Source organism: Amphiura filiformis, chromosome 15, assembly GCF_039555335.1.
Source record: "Amphiura filiformis chromosome 15, Afil_fr2py, whole genome shotgun sequence".
Classification (NCBI taxonomy): domain Eukaryota; kingdom Metazoa; phylum Echinodermata; class Ophiuroidea; order Amphilepidida; family Amphiuridae; genus Amphiura; species Amphiura filiformis.
This window is the reverse complement of record NC_092642.1, coordinates 16201685-16218891: the sequence shown is the minus strand read 5'-3', so window position 1 is coordinate 16218891 and position 17207 is coordinate 16201685. Positions and strand designations below refer to the sequence as shown.

Here is a 17207-nt window from a genome sequence, read left to right as displayed (position 1 = left end):
TTATGCATGTAGGCCTATAGTATTGAACAATGTACCCATTTGACATGCACTTATAGATAAATAAATTGTCTTACTTTATTAATTTAATAACTTCTATGTTATAAATAAAATGACACATAACGTAAGTGAAGCTACTTTCTATCTTTTTTATTTGATTCATAAACTTACAGTCAAAACACACAAGAGTGAAGATTGCAGTGAGTAATCAGTCCTTTATAAATGTTCTTGCCACCATCTATATCATATAGTAAACTATACATTGCGAATTAATATCAAATTATTTTAAAATAAAAAATGTACATGTAAGGTGAGTTTATATTATGTTATATGGCGAATTTAAGGAGTATTTCGTGATCCTAGCATCCTCTTTTTATGACATTTTCAGTAGATATCCACAAAAAAGCTTATTCTAAAAATTTCAGTTGATTCCGATTTTGCCTTTACGAGTTATGCATGGTTATGTGTAGACAATGTGTTGCAATTTCGTTCTGATATACCACTACGAAATTCAAATTTCACGATTACTTGCTAACGAATTAATCTGCAAGAAATATTTTGTACATAAACATTATGTAGCCAGAGGTTTCCAGTGATATAAAAATCTCAACTTTTTTTGAGAAAAGTTAGGGGATGATGCTGTGGATCACGAAATGCCCTTTTAGGCCACTAACAGTAAATTTTGAGTTTCCCGTCACATAATTTCTGAAAACAAGTGGGGTAACTTTTTCATTATTCATTAGTCATTATTTTTCTACCTTTCATTACATGACCAACATGCATGTAAAATGTGTTGTTATTTGCCGCTCACTCACTTGAAGATGGATGTTTAGCCCAAATGAGATTCAAAAATATATTAAAAAGAGTCTGGCAAGGTTGACAGCAAAATGTATGTTTTGATTTTGATTTTTCCACAAAAAATACATATTTTTTTTGCAAATATAACCAGTTTTTATCAGTATTTTTAGGAAAATCACAATAATGAATTCAAGTGAGGGTCAGAAAATGAAGTGAGGGCGGGTGACGGGAAACTCAAAATCGACTTTCCTTGGCCTTAACTAAAACCTGCAGTCAGTGCAGTGTAGTATTTGTGACGTGGTATATCGAAAGCAGACACTTTTGGGCAGGATCGTAAATGGAGAAATAGCCAAAAATCTACCCGGTGTGATTTTTTTCACGATTTGGGTTTATGATGTTATTAATGTTTAAAATATTGTCTGATCGTTTCAGACCGGAATATAACTGGCATGTTGTATTTTTGAGACATTTTTCAAGGTAATTCCTATACTCTCAACATTGTCAATAATATTTTTAATGGCAGCTTATCTATTATTAATATTAAAGGCCCATTCAGTGATTTGCTCATCCGGACGATCGTAAAAATCATCAAAATTTTGGTACCGTACCTTTGTTATTACATAGATGTGCTAAGTCTGCGAATGGTTCAGCCAAAAGCCGTGTAGGCCTATTTAAGACAAAATAAGACATTTTACACGAATCTGTATTTTTAGATACTGACAGTATCTAAAATTAGCTAAAAGTATTTGAATGGCGGGGCTTGAACTTCGTCAGTACTGCTGTTTTCTTCATTTTTTGCCAAATTTGGCATTTCAAAAATACCAAATGACAATTTGAATGACTTAGGCCTATCCTTCTCTTTTAAGCAATTTATATTTTTAAAGGCAGCTTATCTATTATTAATATTAAAGGCCCATTCAGTGATTTGCTCATCCGGACGATCGTAAAAATCATCAAAATTTTGGTACCGTACCTTTGTTATTACATAGATGTGCTAAGTCTGCGAATGGTTCAGCCAAGAGCCGTGTAGGCCTATTTAAGACAAAATAAGACATTTTACGAATCTGTATTTTTAGATACTGACAGTATCAAAAATACCAAATGACAATTTGAATGACTTAGGCCTATCCTTCTCTTTTAAGCAATTTATAAACAATTTTAATTTTTTTTACTCTTGCACTGGGATCACTGAATGGGTCTTTAAGAAATGTGGCGTATCATGTCAAAAACAGACATCTTTTGGACAGCTTATAAATTTGGAGGCTTTCACATAAAGAGCTATTTTGCTCCACAACGCCGTTTTCCCCAATAAAATCGGACATTCCTAAGCGAAGAAATTGAGTTCGTAAGTTATGGTATTAAAAATTGAAAATTGAAATATCGTGGGTAAAAAGCTGAAAAGACAAATAAAACCAGAACAGAACAATTTAGAGAACAATAATGAATTAATAATAATGAACAATAATGAATTAAAGAGTTGACAGGAGATTAGGAGTTAATGTTTTCTGCAGTTTCAGTGTACATCTTCTCACCGTTGATGGTTTGGTGGACTGTCATGTAACATGGATGTAGTAAGCCGTGATCCTAAAAATGCCTTTCACATTGACCAAAACTAATTACAAGACCTCTTCTACATTGAGGCTGGCTTTCCCTTTTAAAGGGAATTTTTATTACCAGATTGACTGTCAACTGTACTTCCCGGCTGTACTTCAGACAGCTTCTTAAACAATTGATGGAGTTGTTCCATGTGTTGTTCCCAAGTTTGACTGTAAACAATCAAATCATCTACATACGCTTCACATCCCTCTATGTCTGCCACAATTTGGTTCACCATTCTCTGAAATGTTGCTGGGGCGTTTTTCAACCCGAATGGCATAACTTTGTATTGGTAAAGACCAAAAGGTGTACAAAAAGCAGAAATCTCTTTGGCACGGTCTGTGAGTGGAACCTGCCAGTACCCTTTCAAAAGATCAAATTTGCTAACAAATTTTGCATTCCCAATTTTGTCTATGCAATCATCAATTCTTGGAATTGGGTACGAGTCTTTCTTTGAATTAACATTTGCAGCTCTCATGTCTGCGACCAATCGGTATGAACCATCAGGCTTGGGAACAAGAATACATGGTGAACTCCACTCACTACTACTTGGTTCTATGATATCATTGTCTAGCATATAATTGATCTCATTTTTGAGATGTTCCATTTTCAATGGATTGACTCTATAAGGATGCTGCTTGATTGGTTTTGTATCACCAACATCTACATCATGAAATGCAGCATTTGTTCTACTTGGCGTATCAGGAAATATATTGTCAAATTTGTGAATCAAATTTGCAATTTGACTTTGTTGATCTTGAGAAAGATGACCTAACTTTGAGTCCAAATTAGTGAGCACATCAGAATTGTTCAATTTTACATTATACTCTTTGTGCTCCAGCTCTTTATCCTGGTCAAATGTGACATCAGAATTGTCATCTTTACTCTTGTCTACATTGGCGATTTTGTCTACATCGGCATGTTTGTCTACATTATCAGCATGTTTTACTGTACACACAGGTTTTGGAATGCCACTGTCACTTCTTTCAACATACTCTTTGAGCATATTTATGTGGCATAACTGCCTGCTCTTGCGTCTACCAGGAGTCTTGATAATATAATCTACTTCACCCACTTTTGACTCTACTTCACATGGGCCATGATATCTGGCTTGTAATGGGTGTCCTGGAATTGGAAACAGTACTAGAACTTTGTCACCTGCTTTGAACACTCTCTCTTTGGCATGTTTATCATACCATTGTTTCATTTTGGCCTGACCCTGTTTCAAGTTTTCTTTGGCGATATCAGTTACTCTGTTAAGCCTATGCTTAAAATTGGAGACATAATCCAACAAATTGATATCTGATTTCTCATTGAGCCACTTTTCTTTCAACAACTTTAAGGGTCCGCGTACTGTGTGTCCAAACACTAACTCAAAAGGACTAAATCCTAAAGTTTCCTGAACAGCTTCCCTAGCAGCAAACAACAACAAGTGTACTCCCTCATCCCAGTCCCTCTGAAATTCCAAACAGTATGTTCTGATCATGTTTTTCAATGTTTGGTGGAACCTTTCTAGTGCACCTTGTGATTCTGGATGGTAAGCACTTGAGGTATACTGTTCTATACCTAATTGATACATGACCTGCTGAAATACTCCAGAAGTAAAGTTTGATCCTTGATCTGACTGTATGGACTTGGGGAGCCCCACAAATGTGAAGAACTTGGTTAAAGCTTTCACTATAGTCACTGCTTTAATATTTCTCAAAGGTATGGCTTCAGGAAAGCGTGTTGGCCGCGCACATAATTGTCAGAAGGTATTGATTACCTGACTTAGTCTTTGGTAGGGGGCCTACACAATCAATAATAACCCTACTAAATGGTTCATCAAAGGCTGGAATTGGCTTCAATGGAGCAGGAGGTATTTTCTGATTTGGCTTCCCTACTACTTGGCATATGTGACATGTTTTGCAATATTCAGAAACATCTTTTCTGAGAGTGGGCCACCAGAAATGTCTCAGAATTCTTTCATGAGTTTTCTTAACACCCAAATGCCCTGCCATGGGACTATCATGTGCTATGTTAATAACTTCAGTGTGGTAGACTTTTGGTACCACAATTTGGTGCACTACCTTCCACTCTTCATCGGCAGGTACATCAGGGGGCGCCATTTTCTCATTAGCACATCATCTTGTTTGTAAAAACAGACAGAATTTTGTTCTGCTTCTTCTAGGGTCAATGCCCTTTGATTGATCTCTTTGAGTTCTGGGTCATTTTGTTGCTCCAGAATTAGCTTGTCATGACTTAATGGGTCTCTCAATGTTTCCCCAATTTGTTCATGCTCAGAGGCTGTGTCATTTTGAGGGGTATTTTTATCCCCTGGAGAAGGAAGTTTATCTTCTTTCTCATTCAACTTTGACACAAAAGTGTCTTCCAAATTGTAGCCTAAGTCATCAATTTGGTTGTCCTCAATTGTTTCTAATGAGGCTCTTTTACTCATTGCCCGTGTCACTGCACATGCAGGAAATATCTCCTCTTCCTCACTATTATCATCCTGTATACAGGGCTTATCTGTGACTATTGGGTCAGGAAAAACCTTCCCCCCTGCCAAGTCATTTCCTAGCAACATAGACACTCCTTTGACTGGTAATTCATGTCTAACTCCTATGGTTACAGGACCAGAAACTAAGTCAGATTTCAAGTTAATTTTGTGGAGAGGTACACTAATTATTTCCATCCCAATACCCTGGATCAAAGCATTACCAGCTGAACTATCCTCATTAAAGGGCAAAGTTCCTTCCAGAATCATAGACCGTGCACAACACGTATCTCGCACAATCTTAATGGGCTTTGGACTACCATTATCACCAAGTGATACTACTCCCTCTAACACAAATGGTTCAAATTCTTCACACACCTTGTCTGTCTCACCTCCCTTTTGTGGGAATTCTTGTTTCTTGATTTGACTGACTTGTTTCTTTGACTCAAGTGACACTGCACATCCCACAGTATTACTAGCAGTTTGCTGCTGTTTTTGTGCATCTTGTCTGCCTTTTAAGAAATAACACTGGGTCATCGTATGCCCTGGTCTCTTACAATGAGTACAAGTTACTTTGGCTTTAAATTCAGTTCCAAATTTTGCTCTGTTACCTGAACTCCTGGGGTCCCTCTACCACCAGCACTATGCTGTGAATTAGACTGAGGTTTCACTTCTTGTGTACCACCCTGATTTGCTCTTGGTTGATTATGGCTGAACCTGTTTGAATAACTTCTGTTATGACTAAATTTACTCCCATTCAATTTGTGAGTTAAGCCATAGTCGTCCGCCATTGTCGCCGCTTCGTTTAGCGTCTTAATTTTGCTAGCGCTTTCATCCAAATGGGTTTTAATGTCAACGTGGACACATTTCTTGAACTCTTCTATAAGAACTAATTGCTTAAGTTGGCGAAATCATCTTTGACTTCTTTTGACCCAAGCCATCTGTCAAACATTTGTTCTTTTACTCTAGCAAATTCTACATGGGTTTGATCTGCTTGCTTTCTTGAATCTCTGAACTTTTGTCTGTATGCTTCAGGCACCAGTTCATAGGCCTTAAGGACTGCCTGTTTAACTTCTTCATAATCATTACACTTCTCTATTGGTAGAGCTGAGTAAGTTTCCTGGCCTTCCCCACAAAACTACTTTGTAACAGTAGGGTCCAATGCTCTGGAGGCCATTTCAAATTTGTAGCTACCTTTTCAAAATGTTGAAAGTACTCGTCAACTTCTTTCTCTTTGAATTTAGGCACAAGCTTTACATACTTTGTAACATCAAACCCTGACTTTGAGGAGAAACTTGATGAGTATTTGTCACCTAGCTTTGCCAACTTCTCTTGTTCAAACTTGTACTTTTCCTCAATTTCTTTTTCTTTCAAATGTGCTTCTATTTGCAGCTTTGTTTGTTTTTCTTGTTCTTCAAGTTCCAACTTTTGGTGTTCAAGCGCCATCTTGTCTTGGCGAGCTTTGTCTTCCATAGCTAGTTTTTGTTTTTCAATGTCTAGCCTTTCTCGTTTTTCTTTATTTTCATTCTCTAACTTGATCATTTCCAGTTTTTCTTTTTGGTCCATTTCTATTTTCTTTTGGTCCATTTCCATTTTCCTTAGTTCTAATTGAATTTCCAACTCTTTCAATTTAAATGCTGAGTCCCCACCAATTTCAGTTTCTACGTCAAGTTTCTCTGCCAAATAGGATTCATCAAAATGTCCTCCCGACCAAAACATCAATCAATGCATTTTTGATTATTTGCTTTCTTGTAGCTTGCTTTACTTTCAAGTTATAATGTTTGGCAAATGCTAATAAATCAGGCTTCTTCAACTCATCAAACTTCTCCCAATTTATAGTTTCAAGAAACTCTTCTGCTTTAAACTCTGCCATACTGTACTTTCACGTTCAAGACTTTAGTAAATTAATGTTAACTTTTTTACAGTGTATTTCCCGGACGAGCCCCCAATTTTTGTTACGAGTCGTACTTGACTCAAGGCCAAAATCACCTTTTCCCGAACTCACACGAATGCACAACACAAATACACTGTTTGTTTAAGCTAACAAAATCTAAGTCTTTAATTGAAAGCGGAGTATGATTGGTACATATAATAACAATATCGCATATACAATAAAATCACACAATGACAGTTTTACTATATCAGTACTTAACCAGCTGTCTTGTTGTTGGTGATCCTAGAGTTCTTGCAATGTTCTGGACGACTGATGTATTACATTGTATATCCTTATTCACTTGTCCCACGAAGTCCAGTGTATTCTTGCGTTTATAAATATCCTTGCGTATGAAATCCTCACACGAAAATGATGCTGCTTTCTTCTGTTGCTTATCTTCTTGCGCTGCTCTCTCCATAATATATCTCTTTGCGCTGCTTTCTCCAAAAATGGTGTTTCTTTCACCAATCACTCTTTTTCCAGGGAACAGGTTTCGTTAACACAGCTCCGCTGTTCTTTGACAGATTCGTGGCCTTCACAAACCCAGCAAACTCCAGCAATTTGTCAGATGAACTTTTGATCCTTTGATGAGGAAGAGCACTTTTTTTTTTTCGCTGTCTTCTTCGTTGCTGTATTATAATTAGCTCAATTATTGGCTATATAAACTGGTTAAAATGTACTTCTTTTTTGAAGCACGAAGACCATCACACACATGTGGAATATCTCAATCTCCCATGGCATTCTGTAAAGTCCCAACAAAAACCTCCAGCTTTTTATATCAGTACTCATTCAAAAAATCCCATCATCTATTAATAAACCATTACTTCAATCACATTTTCACAACATTGCTGCAATCTTGGGATTTCCCAATATTAATTATACACATTCACCTTTCACATTACATCACTTCCTGGGGGGTTTTCCTGATGGTGCAATAATGAACTGGGGCTTTCCAAGTTCCAAACATAGCTCTGACTTTGTTTACAATAATTTGGGGGAATTCCAAAACGACTTTCCACACCATTACCTTGCACGTACAAGGGGGTTTCCCATCTCATGAAATACTTTCAGTTTGTAAACAAAGTTATAATTAAATTAAATCAAATTACTCAGGGCACATCACAGTATAATTTGCTTAGTTAAGGGGGTACTACACCCCTGGCCAATTTTGTGCCTATTTTTGCATTTTTCTCATTTTTGCGCATTGGTGGTAAGTAAGATATGTATATTATAGGGGCAAGGACTAGAACTACTGCACTGAAAATTCAGCAACTCAAGGCAAGTAGTTATTGATTTGTTGATCAAATATTGGTTTTCCCTCATTTTTGACTGTAACTCCACAACTGTTGTCTGTACTGAAATAAAATTTCCAGTGCAGTAGTTGTAGTCCTTGCCACTATACATATCTTACTTTTCACCAATACGCTATATATTTTTGAGAAAAATGCAAAAATAGGCACAAAATTGGGCAGGGGTGTACATAGTACCCCCTTAAATCATTAATAATTTGTACAATAATACTAATATGAGAGGGCATAACTGAACCCCAAAAAATGGTGAATTATGGTATAATTTGCTTAAATCATTAATAATTTGTACAATTATACTTATTTGAGAGAGCATTTTAACTATAACAGCAAAAATAGCCATCACTTGTGTGCCAATCTTTCTTTTGCCATCTTAGATGACTAAATCAGACTGTATGAGGGCAGTATTTTTTTTCAATCATTGTGCAGTGGTATTCTGAGTAAGACCCAACACTTGTGCTGACAGCCAATTTGGTCACTTCTCACTCACTATTCAAAATGGGATACCAATTACAGTCCCCGAAATGGTCTACTTTTTAGTTGGCGTCAATTTAGTGATAGTAATGGGCGTCAACATTTAGTGATAGTTAAAAATGCGATCCCCCAATCCTTTGGTTACCTTGGGACGAATTTATAGAAAGTCTCTGTGTCTGAAAATCCCCGGTACAAACATCAAAAATGTCGCATTGTTCAGTCCCGGGAATGAATATTTCATCCGCATCACTGTTTAGCCAGCAGCTATTGAATGTCATGAAAAACATGAATATGCATATCTCTGACCCCTGTAAGGTCAAGCACGTCGCATCAATTCCAACCACTCCGATGTGCCAATTGAGACCATGTGATCGGGTTCATGAATACTTAATGAGCAGCTTGATACTGACATCATGATACGCATGCGTGATAGTGATATTTGTGAATCTGAGGCGACTAAGAACTTCCATTTTGGTCAACTCGTGCGTTCTACTCGCTAGATACAGCGGTTTGGAAATTTTCTTTTGCTTGACATAAATCTGTCAATAACGGGTAATAGTAGGGTTTCAATTTTTTATTAATGATGTCAAATGTTGTTTTGAGGAATGACAAAGTTGATTTTGGAAACTTGAATGTTTATTTCAACTGTGATGTAGGATCGCAAGGTGAGTGAATTCTTGAAGAGGTTTCCTTAGTTTGAGTGATAGTAGGATACAGGCAGCGGCGTAGCTGGGATTTTTTCCAGGGGGAGGGCAAGCCTGTCTGGGCGCAGGCCATGCATTTTAAAAGCCATGAAAAGTGCGATCGCAGCGATAGAGCCCACCTGTAAATCACTTTACCGAAAAGTGCGATTTATAGCGCACCTTGTCACCTGAAGGAGTTTCCAAAGTTGCAGCCTTCAAATTCATCCCCGTAATATTCTTCACATGCATAAAATATGTAACGAAAATAGTACTGATGACCATGTTCCTATAACGTAATTAAAAAAAGTCACATGTTTTACTGTCAGGTCGTAGTTCACAAGCAGGTCAACAATGAAAAGGGCAATTTGCGATTCGCTGATAACCACGGTGTTTCCATGCCGTAGGGTTTCCAAGTCTAGTGAAAACTGAAGCTCCATTGCGCATGGTACCAACACACATGATTGGCACTTGTTCGCGGCAAATTTTGACGACTTTCTAGTGAATTTGAAAGTGGCGATTTCGAACTGATTTTTCGGAAACTACTCTCCAAATATCTAACTAACAGAGTTTAACGGTGAGTTAAATTGTGCACACGGTGAATAAATGTAGTTTTTTGTACATAAAAATGTTTGGTTAGATGAGATTGGAGGGTGCCTTGCATAAAAAGTGAGTGAAGTGGCACTTTGTGTAGTACTTAATTTGGTGACTTTTGCAATGGGTGAATATAGTAAACATGTTTTACTGGCGTGGTTTGCATAGTAATTGTTGGGGAGGGGCTATGGGGTTTATGATTATGTATGAAATAATAAATAATTTTATGTATTTAAGCAGTGTATTTATGTTTTATTTAGGCCCTTGGTTTTTTTTCTTTCCTTTTTCTTTCCTTTTTTCCTTTTCTTTCTCCTTCCTTTTTTCTCCTTTTCTTTTTTTCTTTCTTTTTCTTTCTTTCTCCCTTCCCTGTCTTTCTGTACATTGTAGTCCCACATTCAACACCAATGCTTCTTATCTGAATATCAAGTGCAATAATTCAAATAGCCCACCTAAACTTCTTACCGAGTGCAAATGATAGCACACCTAAAATCCTCACCGAGTGCAATTAACAGCACACCTGTAGCTCGCCTGACTATTTCCAGGAGTGCGATTTGTAGCACACCTGCTGTTTTTTAAAATTCATGCCCTGCGGGCGGGGGCCCAAATCCACCATATTTCCTTGCACTTGGGAGGGGGGCACTGGGCAGGGTCCCAAATAGACAATTTATGTCAGGCTTATTTCAAATAATCGTATGGTATTGCATATCGTATGGATTCCCCATCTCTCTGCCCCTCCTCTCCCTCTCTCTCCTCTCTTTTTTCCTCTTTCTCCCTCCTTTTTCCTTGCACTAGGGGGCGGGGGCCCAAATAGGCAATTTTTGCCGGGGAAATTACCCCCCTCCCCACCACCGGCTGCTACGCCACTGCACTGGATACAGAGACATAGGCTAAAATAGTACTTTGACCTGCTCTGACATCTCAATTCATGCAGATTTTACAGATGTGATCTCAAAACAAATGATTTTAAGGCCAGTGTAATGGGAGAGAACATGGACCTTTTCAAGCATCATTATTTCTGAATTGTATGTCAAAAGTATATAAAACTATACATTTTTGGAAAGGAAATGAGTCAAGGAATCCCATGGTGACCAGCCCTCGAATTAACCCACGGCACCGACGGCATATTGCCGTGGGTGCCCACCCCCATTGCCGCAATGCCCTCAAAATATGTCCTTTACGACGGCAGTCACTTGCCGTGCCCCTAAATGAAGTTGCCGTGGGTGCCCTAGCCGGCCAGCCCTGTCCCTTCATTATAAAATCATTAACAAGTACTGGTTAAATCCCCGCAAAATTGTGGAAAATTAAATCGAAAATCTTGAACACGATCGCTATTTTGAGCATCGTAACCCAGCTATCAATCACAGTATACACAATAGTTTGTTGTGAATTAATTTACCCCTACGTAAGCATACATATTCAGCCAATCACATCGGCTTTTATACATTATCTGGTTGCTAGAAATCTGACATTCTGACTTCATTTTCTCGATTGGTCAGAGAAATACCTCCAACGTACTATCGACCAATCAGAAACGCTGTTAGTAACTAAGACTCCTCGACCTCGTGTCGTGAACAGAATCTGAGCGCTGGGCAAATCAATTGTTCTCTCGATTATCAAACATTGACTTCCCATTGCAAACCGATGGCGATACCCTTCCGGTCTCGTCTTATCTTGTACATGTGAGCCCATCTCTAGATATGTTTTGCACGAAATAGTTTTTATCCGGCGAATTTTATCAATATTATTACCAAAGTTACAACTGTTTCATCGCTGTTTCGAGTCAGTTTTGCAGCTTTTGCAGCTCAGAACTAGGGATCGCAAAATTTAACTTAAATTAAAGCAGGTTTTTTAAGCAATCAGGTTAGTTTTAGTGTTTAAGTTGAGAGTTGAATTTTACTTTGGTGTCAAATTCAGCTGACGGTCGGTAATGCATCTATTCGCTTTTGAAAAATTGCCTTGGTGCCCTTCTCAAATTTTCAACAGTTGCCTTGATGCCCTTTTGAAATATTACAAATTGCCGTGCTGCCTTGCCTTTTCAGTGAAAATCCACGGCAATTATCAACTTGCCCTAAAAAAGTTGCCGTGCCCCTTCAGATCCTTAATTCGAGGGCTGATGGTGACGTCAGATTTGTTCAAAAATCTCGAGTTTTGAAAAAATCACAAAAATTCACTTTTTTACCCCAATTTTTTTGTGACAACTTAGAAAAAAATCCGTTTGGAGTAAAAAAAATTCAGTTAGCTTTTCATAAAGAAGAGACATGAACTTAGGGAAGGTTTTTTATTTTTTTTAAATTCGTCTCTTTTTTCAAAATATTGAAAAAAACATGTGAAAAAAGCAATTTTGTCACAGAATGGTGTATATTTTTGTTTAAAACAAATATTTTGACAAAATGAGAAAACCTTCCCTAGGCTTTGTTGTACCGTACTCTAAACGATAGTGCAAAAAGTTTACCTTTTGCTTGCATATTTTTCGAGTTATCTTGTCACAAAAATCGTGCAATATTGTCAAAAGTGAACTATGAGAAATCGATGTTTTAGTAACAAAATGTCAAAATTATGCACAAAACGTCCTTATATTTTAAAATGGTAAGACTTTCACGCTTGTAAAAGCTATATCTGGTGCAAGGGTCGCGCTAGGCTGCATTTTTGCATCCTGGACCCACCAAAACCCGAATCTCACGCATGAATATTGCAAAAGCAGTGAGTTATTGCGTCCCGTCGTACGCAACAAAAATTCCCACATGTTGTTTTCTATATCCAGGTTTCATAAAACTAGGCTAAAAAGTTTCCTCAACTTGCAATATATGCACATCATTTTCGAAGCAACTGAACCCCTGAAATACCAAATTATGGCCTAATTTACTTCAATAATTAATATTATGCACAGTAATACTGCTTTGTGAGTGAAAATTTTGACAGCAAAACAGCTGTGATATCGCGAAAATACGGCGAGATCTCTGGCTGCCATTGTATGTTTACTGCCAACTACAGACAATAGAGGGCAGTATTAAAAGTAGGCCTATTATTGGGCAGCCAGTGGCGGGCGGTAAATATTAGGTAATTAGGTATACTAATTTGATTGAAATAAAAAAATTAAATAAAAAAAAGAAAAAAAGAAAGGAAAAAAAAGTAAGAAAGAAGAAAAGAAAAGAAAGAAAAAAAAAAAAAAAAAAGAAAAGAAAGAAAAAAAAAGAAAGTAAAGAAAGAAAAAAGAATGAAAGAAAAAATACAATAATATTTAATAAACCCCTGCCCCCACCCCCCCAAATAGTATGGTATCACACAAATAGATTGAATTGGCTAGACAATTATGAATAGTTGGGACCCCCGATATTTCTTTAGGGACCCCCCATTTTTGCATTTTCTATTAGCTTTTGGACCTAGTGCTACCCTTGATCTGGTGCATGGTCTAAATATGCATCTTTTTGCACCAATAAAGCTATGTCTGCTTTCAGTGCGCCAAAATGCAAAATAATTAAAAAATCTAAGTGGCATTTTGACTGCAAATTTTTGTTTTGTTTACACCACATTTGCTGGCGTGAACAACAAACCGAATGCGCCTAGACTGCGTTGGACATACGCAGCAGAGTTGCGCCAGCGTCACATAAAAGCGAATCGCAGCGTAATCAAAATATTTCGCATTCGCGCATTTCTGACTCATTATTTCCCGCCAATTTACTAAGCTCATAAGCTGTCTTGAGCCATGTGATTTTTTAGAGTTGAAAAGAGTGAAACAAATCAAGCAAAAATACAAGTAAATATTAGCAAGTTGTATTTTATCAGTTTCAAGTGAAAGAATAGGCCTACATCTTAGTGTTGATAAATATCAAGAAATCTCAAATTCAGGCATGAACAAATGTGTCTTCCATTACTCTGGCCTTAAGGGTATATGAACTTGGGACTTATTCAAAGTGACATGTAAAGGCCAAATTAGGACATAATTTGGTATTTGAACCCAGTGACCCTTTCTGCAAAAGCGAGCGAGTGGTATAAAGTCAGCTTCACACCTGTGATTTATGAAGCGCATGATGCATCTGACATTTTTTGTGAAATTTGCAATTCTCAGCAACGGGATTCCATGAAATTGACAATATGTGTAAGTTATTCTGCAGGATCGGTATTAATTAATATTTGTTTTATTTTGTGAGTAGTGCAAGTTGAAGTGAGTGAGTTTGTGGTTTTGTAAATTATGTACAAGAAGAGTGTTCTCAGGAAGCTGAAAGTGACAGGCCGTCCTCGAAGTATATCGACTGTATAAACCGAGTTTGGCGAGTAGCTGGACATAGTCCATACATACTGTGTTTACGGTACCTCAAACGTTCAAAGTGAAAGTCAAACAGGTTGTAGGTATCCCAGGCAAACCTTAGTTAACACATTTGCTAGTCAGCCAAATTCGCCGAAAATGTCAATGCATATTTACATAGAAATTTAAAACAACTGGCGAAGAAGGAAACCTACATAAATATGTTTTCTATACTTCACTTGACCCAAATATATGATTTTTTATGGTGATAAGACAATCGCACATGTGGAATTTTAGAGGGATTTTGATAGCAGTTCCATTAAAAAAAACTGCTATCATAATGAGACTAAGATCTAGAAACACCCCCGAAATGCCGTTTTGGGGAATTTTGCTAATCTTTTTGATGAAAGTCAATCTTTGACAAGATGTAACTTTGCTACGGAAAGTACTATAAAAAAAAGGTTTTCAGTTTTGGCTTTGTTTACTCAAGGGCTTTAATTTTATAAAATGATGCAGTTTGATGGCAAATTTGAATTCACCTATAGCCAAAATATTAAATTCTCGATCATGAGAGCCAACTTGGAATGCGCACAGTTATTTGCGCCCGAGCGTATTTCATAAATACCGATGCTTACGGGCGCAAACACAGCTTTTGAGAATTGACGAATCACACGATCGTTGCTAGGCAAGGTCGAGGTTCGGTCATGCAGGTCGCGCGATCGTGTTATTCTATGAAAAGTACGCTGACGCAGAAGGTACTTCCTCTCATGATCGAGAAATTGTTATTTTGGCTATAGCATACCGTATTTAGTCAAATAGTTGCCCCCCCCCTCAAATAAACGCCCCCACCACTTTTTTCAACCAAGATGTTTCAAAAATTCGATATTTCCATGCTATCTTGTGTAGTAAGCTTACCAAGTTGCTCACATGGTCATGAGTAGCAGCAATAAATGGCGAAAATCTGCATCCGAACCGGAAGTGAACCAAAAGTCAGTGTCAAAAGGTCATAGTTCATCATTTTAGCGTGACTTTTAAGCTTACCTAATGATTTTAACGGGAATTTTCGTGCTAAAAATGACCTCTAATAAACGCTAGAGTTGGGCGACTAAGTCGCCAATAGTCGTTAGTCGCGACTATTACTGATAGTCGCGACTACGACTATTGAAAACAAAAAGTCGACTAATGCAAGTATATTTTTGTGTTAAAAAATTACTTTAAAAGTGCCAGTTATTCGCACCAAAACCAACCAAATACTAACATATAAACTGCGAAAAATGTGAAAAAATGTTAGTCATTGTCTTACCAATAGTAACACTAACCAACAAGTAATCATAATGTCCATAAGTCATCATTAAATTGGTGTTATTGACTTGTTGTCAAACTGCTTTCCCACAAGATAAAAGCCGTTAAAAAAAATTACTTAGAACTGTCAAACATCTCATTATGATTATAATTTATGCAGCGATAACAGGTGTAGCAGCGTCATAGTTATAGCGTGCATGTACAGACCCAGGTTGGGTGTTTGTACCAACTACTGAAGGTATGAGATTATTTCAACTTTGGAAAGAAACAGCGAGAACTTCCGAGAAGTGTTTTCCAAAAGGGAAAATTTAGGAAAATATTATTAGATTAGAAGTACTTTTCACGTAATTTCAAAAAGCTATGCTTATTGTGGTAACAGAATATTTAGAAAGCAACAGGAAAATAAACAAATTAGCTGACAAACAGTCGTAATGTTGCAATGCCACCCCTGTAGCGACAAATGCAGTAGTCTAGATGAGGCCATGTGACGTAGGTCGGAGGTGAAAGTTAATCGTACATGCACGTTGCAACACATTCATGAGCATACCATGGAAAATATGCACTGCCGCGTCGGCATGTTTACATATTTTCATGCACAGCAAAACATGGAAACGAACGAAGATCGCTATTGGAATATTGAAGGTTTGAGAAATTATATGAAGTTTCTTGTGCTGTTGCTGGAAAGTGGCAAGTGAATTTAATTGAACAGAAAAGTTAGGCCTATATTACAGCATTTTACAGTCAAATATTTGCATCTTAAACGTGCGATACAGTGTAGCAATTTGTATCGCAACAGTGCTGGTTTGTGTAGCAAACTGTGATGCGATGCCGGCAATCACGGGTCCTGTATAAATCATGCATTATAAATACTAAATTGCCACCAATCTTTCACCCGATTTTTCAGTCCAATTTTAACCACAGATAGTCGCGACTATAGTCGTAGTCGCGACTATTTGCTGCCGACTAGTCGACTAGGAAAAAAGTGATAGTCGCCCAACTCTAGTAAACGCCCCAACTTGGGAAAATGTAACGCCCCCGGGGGCGTTTATTCGACGAAATACGGTACCTACAGGTTGTTAATTATTTACATGATCATTGGGCATTCCTTTACTTTAGCCTTTAGGGGGTTTTATTTTTACATGTAATAGCTGCCTTCTGCACTGGTTAGGGTTAGGGCTAGGGATATAACACTGTACTTCCACAAGGCAGCTATAACAAGAATAATTTCAATAAAAACCCCTAGGCTAAAGTAAAGAAAGGCCGATTATTGATTGTCATACATTGTCATGATTGTCATATCACTGAATATTAATATTTTGCAACATTTATAACATGTATAATGAAAATAAACATTGACACAGGAGACACCCTATGGCACTTCCCACAAATTCCCCACTTCCGTGTTTACGCTTCCTGCACGCTCTCAAAATATAAGCAAGTGCAGTTCTTCTACATGACTCTGACAAAAACTTGAGTAACTCACTGAGCTGAGTCAGTGCACAGTGATGGCAATTCTGAATTCGATCGGTGTACGTGTAAGCTTACCGTGCCCGTGGCTACGCCCCCCTTTCATTCATTTATTTTACACAAAATAAAGCATTTGAATACTTAAGATTGATTCCTATACAAGAGTACACTTCAAAAATTATCCCTTTATCGAGCAAATGATAATTACCTCTGCAATTTCGCCGTTTTTCTGGTCGTCTTGATCGTCTTCGAACAGCGGAGGTGGTTCCCTGTCTGCACTCGCCATCTTGATTCACGTGAGATTAAAAAAATGTAGCCCAGTTGAAACTTGACATTTTGT

General features: G+C 37.5%; 1 protein-coding gene across 2 annotated transcripts in view; it reads right to left on the bottom strand.

Moving 5' to 3' along the window:
• LOC140171311 (sorting nexin-2-like) overlaps positions 1-17207 on the bottom strand; it is a 42146-nt gene extending 24939 nt beyond the window's left edge. Inside the window, exon 1 of one of the 2 annotated variants that reach the window (XM_072194545.1) lies at positions 17076-17207. In XM_072194545.1, coding sequence (XP_072050646.1) covers positions 17076-17153 — 78 coding nt within the window. In that variant the 5' untranslated portion in view covers positions 17154-17207. The remainder of the gene's footprint in view (positions 1-17075) is intronic. The other variant, XM_072194546.1, reaches the window with a different exon arrangement.